The sequence below is a fragment of the Harpia harpyja genome, chromosome 23 (assembly GCF_026419915.1).
Source record: "Harpia harpyja isolate bHarHar1 chromosome 23, bHarHar1 primary haplotype, whole genome shotgun sequence".
Taxonomy (NCBI): Eukaryota; Metazoa; Chordata; class Aves; order Accipitriformes; family Accipitridae; genus Harpia; species Harpia harpyja.
The window spans coordinates 4,377,024-4,391,079 of NC_068962.1; the positions used below are offsets into that span (position 1 = coordinate 4,377,024).

General features: G+C 36.5%; 1 protein-coding gene across 4 annotated transcripts in view; it reads right to left on the minus strand.

Moving 5' to 3' along the window:
• VEZT (vezatin, adherens junctions transmembrane protein) overlaps positions 1-14,056 on the minus strand; it is a 64,892-nt gene that overhangs the window by 22,218 nt on the left and 28,618 nt on the right. For 3 of the 4 annotated variants that reach the window (XM_052774776.1, XM_052774774.1, XM_052774777.1), the window contains 3 exons: positions 13,712-13,987; positions 8,459-8,596; positions 439-586 (listed from right to left, as the gene is read on the minus strand). In XM_052774776.1, the coding sequence (XP_052630736.1) occupies positions 439-586; positions 8,459-8,596; positions 13,712-13,987 (562 nt within the window). Of the gene's footprint in view, positions 1-438; positions 587-8,458; positions 8,609-13,711; positions 13,988-14,056 lie in introns of all 4 variants that reach the window. The other variant, XM_052774775.1, reaches the window with a different exon arrangement.

Below are 14,056 nucleotides of genomic sequence, written 5' to 3' on the forward strand. Positions count from 1 at the left end.
TCCCTTTGGCAATTACAACTAATTTATATCTTCTGATGTCTCTCTTTTTATTCAAGTCAAGAGATTAGCTAAAAAAGATGTAAGTACAAATCTGGAAATTATTTTATTCAGCTGGGATCAAGCGAAATCAGAGAGCAAAAATCATGTTTAAGAAGGAGATTGATCAAGCTGATCACAAAACACAGACTTGAATGTATATGATTTGCAGAAAAAAACCCTAATGTTGTATTGTGCAACTTCTCTTCAACTACAGGCAAAAAGAGATCACCTAAATGCCAATAAATGTAGAAACCCATGATATGAGAATGATTACATCTCTGCCTCAGTTAACCGTGTTACTACAGGCTAGTATGTACAAGCCACAGGGCTCCATGACAACTGAAAGAGATTTTCACCAGGAGCCTGCGTGGATGTGTAGGTCCTTCTAGGAGAGGTTACCTTGAGCGCAGGCAAGCTGAAGCCATCGGTTAGATTGTGTGCCTCCTCTTCAGAGACCTGCTCTTCGCTCAGTCCCAGCCCCAGCTCCTTAAAAGGGACTACACAGATGTAGCTGGTCACGTTGTCACTCTCGGAGTTCAGAGGGTAGGTTTAGCTGGAGTTAAGGTGGTTAACAAAGCAACTTTTGCATTAAACATTAAACAAACAGAAAAGGAAAAAACACCTAATAAGGTTTCTTGTTTCTGGCAATTTGTATGAAAGCACGTACATTCCACCTAAATCCACCTGAACCCTGTTTAATTGAACATTTTGCAATCCTTATTCAGAGCACAAGTTTTAAAGGCTCTTAGAAGGATGAGAGATAAGACATTGACAAAACACCTACGTCTAAATACAAACACATAAAAGGAAACAAAACAGATTGATGAAAAATCCCTGCATCCCTTTCAAGTGAGGAAAATATCTTATCTTTAAATATTAAGTTTCCAAGAAGTAGCTCATGTCAACCTTAAAGCATAAACCATATATTAACAGAGGAAAGAGGAGCACAATTATGCCATTTAAAGTTTCAAAGGTAGCCTATGTTATAGACCAAACTCAGGATGATGGGAATTCCCTGCGAGTTCTGTCTGTGGAGGGACTGCTCAGAGATCTCTACAATAACTGCTCTTTGACGTTTCAGATAGTACCATGAAGAACAGGAGCTCACCAATTGTCATACCATTAATTTTATTGATTACATTGCTGTAAAGCCACCACGATCTTGGCAGGAACAGTGGCAAACTGTTATCTACCAACACTATTCAGCACATTTAAATTCTGAGTATGAAAATGTACATTTCCAGTCCTCAGAAATGCTTAAAAAGTAGGAAGCAAGCACAATATAATTGATACCAGAAGACAGATAAAAATAAGTCATAGACTAGGCAGTGTTTATTTTGAAATAGCACTAATTTCAGGCTAACCTCATGCTGGGGAAGGGGGAGGAGGAACAGTTGAAGACTTCTGCACATTTTGGATAGTTACCCAGTCACAAAATAGTAAAATTTGCTTTAGAACAGAAACCTACAACTTAAGGTCATAAGCACATTTGTTCCACAGAAATACATTAAAAAAATATTTGTGAAGCATTCATGAAAGTAAGGCCTTAACGCAAACTATGGTTTTTCATTTATATTGATTTACAAACTGAACACTCTCATCTCTTGGGGCACGTAAGGCCAATTAGAAGCACCTGTCTCCTGTCCAACTCATGTGTTTTCTGGGGAAGCTACAAATTCCACCCACTTTCACTCCCGAATTTTCCATCTACTAAATCCTCATAGGATTAAACTTGTAATAATGATTTGCTCAAAAAAATTTTTACGACTTGAGTAGAAGCACATTGCATAAAATAAAATTTCTCTGGCCCAGGAAACAGCAATACTAAGTGTCCAAGCTCTAAACAAACAACTACATTAACTAAATTTCTCCCTAATTTCTCCCCTAAGTCCAGGAAGAAAGAAGCCTATTAAGTGTTCTCTAGAAGCATGAATGCAGACAAAAACCTGCAATGCAGATCACCCAGAAACACAATATATTGTTGCCACCAGCTGCTGCCGCACATAAACACTGTGTCTGTTCCAAGTTAACCTGACAGCATGCCCAGCAGATGGAGCACATGGGATGAGGATGGTAACTCCATCAGAGATTGAAAAGTCAGGTCAAAACCCTTCAGGACCAGTTATCTCAGAGACCAATTATATTCCTTGTTAATCTTTGCCCGCAAGAAGACACTTCCAACAGCAGGACCACCATAAAAAGCAGTTTGGACACATGTGAATTTCTAAGTCATGCTAAAAAAAAATTTCTAGGGAACCTCCCAAATATGTAGTTTGACCAAAGGAGCCACTTACTGATATTATGTCTCAGCTAGGGATTCCCAGTGGACTCCCGCATCTCCTGCCTTGCCCTCCTCTATTGTAGCCCTCCCACTCCCATTTCTAGGTGCTAGATGAAAGCAGAGAACTGATCCCATGCCCCCATTAGCTTCCTAAGGACTAAACCTTTAGAAAGTTTAAACACATACACACCAACATATACACAAACACACCTCCTTCATGCGCTTTGCTCTAAAATGCAAGTATTTTTAGTGCTAATGTTTTCTGTTAAAGCCAAAATACAGTAACTAACCTCAGGTTAGTTAAATTTTTCTGTGTCTTTGTGAAAATACTTCATTCATCTGTTTAACTTACATTCCTTATTAGCTTGAAAGAAAAGAAGGCAAAGCTACTTAATAATAACCTGTTAAATCCAGAATGAAATACCTGTATAGTGAATGTCTAACCTCTGTCAGGAGGCCGATCTTATTTACCTATAGAAAAGCAAGAACATTAATGTACCCCTGTACATAACAATTTAATATTCATACTTTGCTCCTCAAAAGCACATTCCCATCTAAAGATCTAACAGGAGGGCCTCACAATATCCCTGAGAAATCCAAGCTGCTCTTTTATAAAATTCTCACCTCCTCACCAGGTGGGAAGGGATGAGCTAAGCATGTGATAACTGGCTGGTCAAGGAAGAAACACTGCACCAGAAAATGCCCAAGTATCTTTACTCAGACCTCCCAGCATTGGATTTCTGATTTAGGCTTTTATGACCCAAAGAGGGTACTACTTTTTGTTTAGCTTACTGTCTTCTTGTGTGAGCTTTCTCTTTCCCAAGTTAAAAGGTATGTGTTTTTCTAACATTTCATGATGCAATAACTAAATTTTTACAGAGGAGAAGGAACAATTTTTTACTAGATTTACTAGAGGAAATTTGCAAGTTTCCCTGTGCTCAGTGCACCTCAAAGACACAGAATGCATTTTATATCCATTCGACCTTAATGGGGTAAGATATCATTCAATTTAAAATACTGCTATCCAATGGCTGTTTTTATAACACTACTTATGCCTTGCCATCAGAGAATGACACCTTACAACAAAATTAAAGTTTTTTCAGTTTATATGGTCCAATGCCCAGGTCCTACCTATCAATATAGTTCAATGGAAACGGAGTATCACACCGTCTTGCACCATCTGAGGATGAGACTATTAACATCATCCAGTAACATAAGCTACAAAATCTCCTCCATCCAGCTTGCATATAATTAAATCAGTGAATAAACCATAGACTCCCATGATACAGAACCCACAAGGCTCTTACGTATAAAAATATTAAGCAACTAGCACGCTGACTGAAGTATTGCCTGAGTTATTACACAATTCAGTGGAGTATATATAGTGCAGATATTTGTTGAACTAGTAGTGACTGGTCTGCACAACATCCTGTAAATACTTAACCCAAAATGCCTAATTTCTAGTTTAAGCTTTCAGCCATTGCATCCTGCTATACCCTTATCTTCCAGGTTAAAAGAGAAATACTCTTCTCTTTTCTCCCTTCTAACTTTTTCTTCTATGATTTTGAGTGATGTACTCTTGTCAATATGAACAAATCAGAATAAGAACGGCATGAGAAAATGCTGAATTCTTTCTGCAGGTACCCAACTGTCCCTTCACATGAAATGTAAGGAATATGATGTTCCATCTCATTAAGTTACTCGTCCACCAAGTTTGATACAAATGCCTGGTATAAGGCTAAATATAATTGTACATTTTTTCTATATTACATGGGAACAAATTTTAATTAGGACAGTATTAATTTATTCTACTCACTAAAGGCAGCTGTCTAGCTAAAAGAGGGCACACTAGCCACAAGCAAATATTGCTAAACTTCTAGTTTTATTGAAGCAAGTAATGATAACATATCAAGTTTATGCAATTTGTATTGCCACGAATAAAAATGTGAATTAAGATTTTTAATTATCTGTAACAGGTTCATCAGATCTCCCTCTAACACATTTGAGATATACATTAACATAAAAGCATAATTTGCTGCAGGTATTTTGGTATGAGAAATAATACTGATGGCTATAAAATCTACACTAAATGGATTAGCATAGATCAATATAACCCTTAACATTTAAGATGTTTTTATGAATTCATTTTTACTTATTCACTCATTTATGTCTACAATTAAAATTAATACTTAGATTAGCCAGTTTTTAAGACTCAGCCCAACAGTTACCAGCTCAGCCCCTAAAATATATTTTCCTCCTTGCCTCTCTTGAAGTTATAACACAAAGCAAGTGGCTTAAGTTCAAAGCAGTTTCCCTTTGGCTTCCAACAGGATTAGTCTTACTGAGTCAAAGTATGAATTTCATACTTATCTCAGAAAGAATCAAATACATTAAAGTACATGTTTAGCAACCTACTTAAGATTGCTAACAAAAAAATATCTCAAGCCAGTGTAAAATAAAGCAACAATAAGCTTTGCAGTTTGCATTTGTTGACAAAATGAGATACAAATCTATAAATGTTTTTAAAATTAAACATTTTCAATTTTACTGTATAGTTTTAAAGGTCTAGATTTAAAACAATCTAAGTATGAAAATTCACACTAGAATTTAGCTCAAACATATGTCTGTACGACATCATTCACTGAATCTACTTTTTCTGGGAAAAAATAACCCATTGAAATAGATTTTGTTTATTTCTGAACACTTTTTTTGACTTAACGTTACATACATGCAACCTGTCTTAGAAAACAGTTCCTGCAAGAGGCTGTTCGGCTGATTTTGTTAAGCACACATAATTTTCTCTACTTTGAAAATATGCATTTATCAGTCCTTATTAAGCCATAAATGACTAAATTGATCTTGTTGCAAATTATTTTTGAAAGGGATATTCTGATATAGTAAGCTTGAAAAATAATTCAGCTACAGATATTTCTAGTAAGTTCTGAATATATAAGAACATTTTAAATGAAAACTTGAAGTATACCTTTTACAACATTAGTAAATTTAATACCATTTTCTACAATGCCTTAACCATTATATCTAATAATAGACATGTCTCAGTTCAAGACATGGTTACCATAGCCTTAAGGCAACAATTATCTTCACTGCATTATAAACTTCAATCTCAGATTTCCAGGATTATTGTAAGAAACACAAGGATGAAGGAAAATAGGACATACTTCACATTATCATCCTTTTGTAGGCCTGTATACCACTCAGAAGGCCCAGTCACAGACTAGGACCTTATTTTGGTAACTGAACATCACACAGAATGGATCTCTGGAGTCAAAGGCTCACCGCTGTTGTTGAATGACAAGTATCATGCCCACATTGCAGTATCAACTGAATACCATCAACCAAGGAAAGCAAATTGTAATATGGAATTTTATTTCCCATTTATACCTGCACATAAATGTTTCCATGAAATGTACACTCTGTGGTTCAAAGCAGTGCCTGTCCTATGTATTTGCTCACACTCTTAAGAAATTAATACTTCCTTATTCTTTAAAGAGAAAAATCACCCTAAAGAATGATCAGCCATCAGTTAAAATGGAACTAAGATTTGATCTTTAGTATATCAGCTGGCAAGATTCAGTTTTTGTTGCCCTTGAGACTAGGAGGTGTTTCACATATTAAATTTCTATTGAAAATTGTTCCAAGCAAAAATAATTCAGTTTTTCACTTGCCTAAATACAGAGATACATCTGCTCTGAAACAAAAATAGAAGGCAATATCCAGTAAAACAAAAAATATTTATTTAAACAGTATTATGACTAACCAGGGAAAACAGGTTTTGGGGTTCTTTTATGTCATTTTGTAATATTAATCCAAATTTTAAATATTTGGAATGTTTCTCTAATATCTCTTTCTCTAATAAAAACATTTTGTTTTGCTGTTGCCAGTGTAAATCACTAATAGTGCTACTGGATTCATGTCTCTCAATGCTCAGAAAAAGCAAATTTCAAATAGCAATTTGTTAATTCATACTCAAATAACCTAGAGGAGTTAAAGTCGAGAATATCTTCTGATTTTGTGCAAAGCAGAACTTACTAAAAAGAACTGTAAAAATCAGAATTAGGATCTCATTTCCAGCCTTTGGATGGAAGTTCCTTTCCTTTAATTTATCAACATTCCTTTCCTTCAATTTATCACCTCACTCCTTTATTTAATCTCTCCAGTTCCTCTTTCTCCTTGCTGTAGGCCACATTTGTGTTAGCAATTTGATGACGGACAAGGGCATTAAAGTTGTCACAAGTGGCAGCTGTGAATGCTTTCGACATGAAGGAATCTTTGCCCCCTCCAGCATAAGAGTACTATTTAATGTACAAGGCAATGGAATCTATCTGAAAGATGCTCCTTGCCATCAATACCCATGTAATACACATAACATTTTCAGGCATTCATGATGCGCAGGGAAAAATTCAAAATAAGGCAACTTGGAACTACCTTAAAGCTGTTCTTAATTATCCTGGTGGGGAGGAGGGAACCTTTACTCACCCTCCTTACATTTAAATTCCTTACTTTCAGTTTTCATGCACTGCAGAATTGCCCCACCCTGCATCTCAGCGCACACACTGCCACTGTTTTTGCCACTACGTTCTGCACAAATATAACGATTCTCTTCCCATTTGTCAAGAACCTATCTATATACATGCAACTTCAATAAATTTTTGGCCATTTATTTCTGCTGGCCCTTACTACTGTGATACCTGCATGATAATTTGGTATAATGGAACTTCCATCTTAAAAATTTTGCAAAGACAGATATAAATGTCAAATTATCCAAAGTAACAAAACTTTCTTCTTTCCCATTCCTTAATTTAAAAGCCACTCCTTAAGTTTAGTAGTTACAAAACTAGTGGACAGTCTAATACACACCAGTATTCCTTGAATCTGTAACTTCCCCAGCCACCGCAACAATCTACATACCTGTCATAACCACTGCTGGACTGACTTTCTTCATGCTGGAGGATATTTGGGAAGGCCATGTTATCTGATCCTATTTTCAGATCTCTCTTCCCATGTTCTTATAAGTGACTCTTGATTATTTCCAAGCTAGGTATCAGTTGCTCTTATCAATGTGTCTGAACCAGTCAGATTATTTTTTTCTTTTTTTTACATAGCAAATACACCTTATTCCTCAGAGCTAAGAGTGAAGTCTTGAGCCCAGAATGAGGATGCCTATCCCTACACAACTTACTATTTTGCAAAGAAATACTCATTTCCTTCAAAGTGAATGTATGCACTTGTAGCTTTGTGTGTGCCTCTGTGTGTATACATGCTGCCACTCAATATATCCATCCATTTGCCAGGCAAGATATATTAGTCAAATATTATGTTCCAGGAAGACAAAAGAAGTAATTTGTCATGTCCAATTTCCATCACTCGCATCACCACCAGCTTTTGTTTCCCTGCACGTGTTTTTTCAGATCAGGAACATATCTGTTTTATTTTTTGCTATAAAACAGGGTGAAGACATTGTTATTTCCTATATAGTACAGTAAGTACAGTAAACATAGAAAAAACCCATGAAATTCTCATGCCATTAAAGAAAGTATACAATTCACCGAAGAAATACAGATGACACTTCACAAAATGGAATCTGAACAAAGTGTTCTGCTTTGATTCAGAGCAGAAACTCCTTGCTCTTAAATGTGCATTTTGGCTAATTAATGTAATCAGAGTTTCACCTAGTTTGTCTGAAACAGGAAATCAAGTTAGCTTTGAACATGGGGATGTCGAGTGAAAGGCCATACTGTTCAGAGAAGAGGGTATTTTGGTGCAAGGGAAAAAGATGGCTAAGAGGAATTATAAAACAAAATCCTGAAGGACTCTGAAACACATTATCAGTACTTACACGAAAGGCATGGGTGTCAGTAACTGGGACAATGTTTTCAGTGAACAGAATCTTACCTCACGCTGCACAATGTACAAAAAGACAAAAACATTAAAAATGTTCCAAACCAAGCATAAGCCCAAATTTAGTATGTTACCTTTTCTTTATCTTGTTTAGATATGTATGTTTCTGGATATACTAACTCTATGTATGTTTCTAGATGTACTAACTCTAAACATTGGCCCAATTACAAGTAGGTAACATGGAATATCTGAACTTGTGGGTTTTTACAAAAAGGATATTTTTTCAGCATGTATAGAGTAGCCAGTCTTGAAGCTCGAAAGTTGGCTCTGACAGATCGATAAACGGCTTTCCGGAGACCAATAAGATGTTGACTAGGATGCTGTCCAGCTTTATTAAATGGGCAAGCGGCACTGACCCTGTCAAGCAAACTTGAAAAGTAAAATGTGATACAACTGTACAGATGTCCTAAAGTATTTTTAAAAGACAGTACATCAGTTTTCTTATTCCATTAGTTAGAAAACTTTTTCAAACCACTCAGTAATGATGAGAGCAAAACAAGAGATCCATCATATCAATGATATATTTAATCAAAATTTCAGATAAGCAGCTAGGATTCCTCAGTAGACAGCCTGATTCTATCCTCATTTGAGCCATGGCAAAACTCCTGAGGACATCTGTTTTCTCCACAGTTTTCCAAAATTACACACTAAGGGTAGGCAGGTCATAACATTCTCTCTGATAAAAAACTATCACAAGCCCACTGTAAGCTTTGGAAGTTTCAACACACAGATATTTAACATATACCTCTTTATATGCAAATTTGTTCTTTAAAGAATTTTTGCAGAAAAAATGTGCTAATACATATTGTTTTTCATGCAAAACACTATATTCTTTCACCCTTCTCCATGCAGAATCTTCTCTAGGTCAACAGAAATATTATTTGAGTGGTGACATAGATTTTATCATCATGCAATGAATGACAGCTGTGTTTGTTGGAGTCTGACAGGTAAACACATGAAATGTAAGCAACTATACAAGCATATTTGAAAATGTATTTTGGTGTCCACATATTCAGGTGAATATACCATTTAAAAGAAACTGTGCCATTTGCCTATTAGAGTATACTTCATAATGGCTTTAGAACTGTAAGAAATTGCCTCATCTGGAAATAAACTGAATTGTGAACTGAGTGAATGTTAAATATATCTGTGTAACATTAAGCTGTAGAAAAGGAAAAAAAGATTAATAACCAGTTATATCTACTCATATACAGTCAGATGCTAAACCTATGACTGAGACACTGAAAATAGCCTAGGTGCACTCCACTTGCTGGGACCGTTTTTACTAGAATCAACTCAGGAATTGGCATCGTGTGGGCAACAAGATGATGAACTTTGATGAATTGTTTGGGGACTGCAAGCCTGCTTCTGCTCTTACCCTTCCCAGGGCACAGTGAGGAGGTGATTTCATGTCCACAGTCACTTAAAAAGGAAAAGCATACAGGGTACCTGGCAAGACTGAGGCAGGTTGCTGCATTGGTAACTATTTCTGTAGCCCATCTGACTGAAGAGCTGACTAAGCCAGCAGATCTGACCCTGCTGGAAAAATGTCAGTTCTACTGCATGTGCTTAGCTGGACCATGCTGCACATCGAGCAGGAAGGGGAATAGCTTAGTGCCTTCACTGTCAAATATGAAAAGCAACGCAGCCGACCCAGTGAGCAAGGCTGGACCCATGTCAGTATGTTAAATATGATTAACACAAGGAGATTCATGCCAAATACTGCAGTATATTGAATACACTAGCCGAAATACCACATTAAAATATCTGTGTACCATATTAAATTATGCAAGTGATATTAAAATGGTTTATATCACATCTCATAAAGTACTTTAAAATCTGAATAAAATAAAAACAAACTGTGTTAATTTCAATTTCTGAACGTAAATTTAAAATGCTAGTCTTGCCATACGTTTCACGAGGGAACACAGCAAGTAATGGAGTAGTACATGCCAATCTCTAACATTTCCCTAGCTTTTGAAGGTAACAACTGGAGGTGTTTATGGATGAACTCTCACATCAGTTTGTAGACTCAAGCCCTGGGTGAATTGTCAGAAGCAGGCTCAAAGAAAAGGAGCAAAATTTTTCTACTGTAAAAAAGAGAAAGAGATCTATGTTCTGCTACAGCAATGTAAGCATTGCCAGCTCCTATACCTAACAAATATAGCACAACTCATGCACAGCACGTATCACCAGTATTCAGCAAAACAATTTGCTTTCCTCCTGGGAAGGTTTGTTTCAGTCTTTTTTATAAAATAATTCTTCTTTATTCCAGTAATCTTAAATTAGTATAACTTGCTATAAATGTCTATGTTCCAGACGTGCCATATCCCTAATTTCCTAATATTCCATTTATCTTCTATATATTTTAATTGGACTTATAAAATGTTAGCAGCTTGGCATATCAGCCACAAATAGCAAGAAGAAAATAAGGTTAAGGGTGAATTTCCTCTTTCCTACTGCTCCAACCCCATTTTACTTGTAAAGAACAGTGACTTATTTCTCTTTCAATCTCACAAGCCAAATTTTAAATAGGCTTTCAACTTTTAACAAACTTGTACAGACACATTAATAAAATCCTATTACTGCACTCCAACATGAAAGCAGCTATAAAGATGCTATATACACCAATATGTGCTCATAGAGCTTGATTCTAGTTTAAAATATACTAGAAAGGGAGCATTTTGGAGAAAAGCTAATTATCTGAGTGAAAGACAAGGAAATAACTACTTGCTGCTTATTGCTGCAGCCTTTCATTATGTATTCCTACAGTTTTCATTTTATAATGTGCAAGACAATGGACATACTCTCATTACGCATCAGAAATTCCAGGCTGCAACCCGTGATCAGGCTTCATTTGCCTAATTGCAAATGAAGCAATTAGACAGAAATAGTGCCATTCTGCCTGAGTAGAGCACTGCCCTTCCTTGGCTACACAATTTCTGTAATCCAAACTACCCTGGTGAGGTCTTGGCCATATCTGCATCACAGACCTTGTACCATGCAGACATACCTGAAATGCCAACAGCAGCATTAAACACTTCTGAAGACCATTCTGAAATCAGAATATCCAGTTGCCTTTGAGAGCAGCTAATATAAGAGAGGCCTGACAGGTTTTTAGTTCCTTTTCTAAGTGGCTGCTGTGGGTTTTTTTGGGTGGGAAAGGAATGAAGGCAAAATGACGTTTGGATTGGTTAAGCACATGGCAGTCACTGCCACACAGTAGTAAACCAGTGAACTAGCAGACAACTGACCAAAACCTCATCAAGAATAATTTAACATTTACAGAGACAGTCAAACATCAATTAACAAGGGGCAAATAGGATAGAATAAATCAAAGCCATAGATATTTCAAAGCATATGTAAAGTAACCTATGAGAACATAGCAATGGATGGTGCAATGGGGAGAAAAACCAGCAGTGGAATGCAAGGAACTTCAGGCCAAAACTATAGACCTGGGCTTGCCATATCAGACTTTAGCTAAGTATAGCTAGTCAAAATCTGAACTCAGTACTATTTAAACGCCGGCTTCAGTATCTTTCCATTCACAACATGGTTAATGCACAGTCCAAACTATGCTGAGCTACCAGCATATTAAAACAGCAGCATACATATCATTGAACTGTGCTACCAGGTGCTGTGCTACCTGGTTGAAATCCCATTCCTTCTAGGATGTAAAATGACACAAGAAGATACTAATTAACTTTTCAGATGCAACCATTTCTATTGCCATGTGACTCTTTCTGAACGAGCATCAACAAGGTTACTACAGGAGAACATACTAAACTTTGCTCTGCTAAGGTTTATTGTAGTAAAATTCTGGAAGAAAAAAGGAGTAGCTAGCTTTTTGGATCATACATGAAGCACTATCTCAAGCAAAGAATTTCATGGTCAGAATTTCAAGCATGTCTTGCATATGTGGATGCAGAAGAGGACACTCTGGAGTTAGAACTTCCTCCAGGCTAAACCAAACCAAAACCCACCCAGCACTGACTTCTTCATACTGGACAACTGTTCCAATGAGGACGCAGGCAGAGTCAGACTTCTCCCACTCCATCCATACTCCAAGGTCTTTTGAAAAGCTTGCCAAAGTTTTAAGTAAAGAGACTATTAGATCAATCATCAGCTTAAAGACCAGTCTGTTTTTTGTTAATCTGTTATCTAAGATATGTAGTAAAAGAACAAGCACAAGCGATTTAGACATTGACCACAAGTTCGTTTGCTTGAACTTAGAAAAAATCTAAATGTTTTTCTCAACTGTAATTTGGACAAGCCCTAACAATAATTTCTTCTAAGAACCCGTTTGCAAAGATAAGACTGCCTATTGCTTAACTATATGCTTCTTCAGCAAAAAAACAAACCAAAACAAAACACATAGCTAGGCAGACTGAAGACATGCTTATGCATTCCAAAGGGAGAATGAAACATTTCTTCAATGAAGCATACTGAAGGTATCTCAAGCTAGAAAATTAATTCAAAATGTTAAGTCTACAGTTTCAAGCTTGCATGTAAAGACATGTGCCTCAGCACAGAATAGTTGGTGTGGCATGAACAAACAATTTCTTGGTGCACACAAGGAAATTTTTTATTGTTTTTAGAAAGAAGTCAACTGGATTTTAGCTGTTGGCGTTTCCAACTTCCTTTAACCTTAAGTCTAACTGGTACAGGTACATATCTAACCATAGGATTTTACAAGGAAAAGCATACATGGCAATGAGAGTGCACAGAAGCGGGCCTGTTGGCTTTGGGATCATTGTGTACACTGAACATGTTCTAATGTCCTTTCACATAGCAAATAAGCAAAAGTTACCAAATAGCTACAAGAGCTAAATAACCAGGAACACTTTCACATCCCTTAAGAGGACGAGTGGCAAATTCAGCACTAAATAATTTAAGAATCTAAACATCTCAACAATTGTTTGCAAGCAAAAAGAGTAATGTAAACTTTTTTTGAGGTGGGAAATGACCTTTGATGGTCTTTGCTGATTGCTGTGTTCTCATTACTTCAGACTGTTATTTGTTAAATAAAAATAGAAAGGTTTTCATGTCATCTTGTTTTCTAAACATGAATGTTTACTTGCAGGTCAGTTTATTTACACAGATTTGGTAATATAAGATACAAAAACCCCTCAAACAAACAACCCTCTAAATGACTCTCCAAAACAGTTAACTAAATTGTTTCAAAATCCGTTTCCTCATGTATTTCATTGCTAGCAGAGCAGGAGATTTCAAAGGCACAAGAGTTTTGTGAGACTTGATTCTCCTTCAGGATGCAGGGTTTTAATGCTGAGTTGTTAGAATTCATACTTTTAGTATGAATGGTAATTATACTATTTTATGTAAATTAAAAGCTTTAAGTATTATGTTTTTCAGTAATTCCACTTGTTATGAGAGACAGTGTAACAAGACAATTTTAGAAGACATCTGGCTTGGATGGATCTGTGTATTAAATAAAGAGAAATATAGACTCACAGGGTAAATCCTCTGGAAATTACTTCAGTCTCTTGAATGAGTCGTAGAGCTTTCCTCACGAGATTAGTAAAAGCTCGGCTATTCGCCACTGTTTCTTCCAGTTGGATACAGTATTTTCGGAGGGACATTTGCAGCTTGGCTGTCCTCCATGTGCCCCACACTCGAAAGACTGCATAGACAAGCAGAACTAGTCCCCACAGCAGCCACAATGATTCCTTCCACCATGAAGGAAGCATAAGCAGTGCACTTACAAAGGCAAGAAACAGCGAGACATCCCTGCAAACAGAGAAAGTATCATCAACCACAGATTCCTGAGGTCAAACAAGTGGGAAAATCATGAAGCTT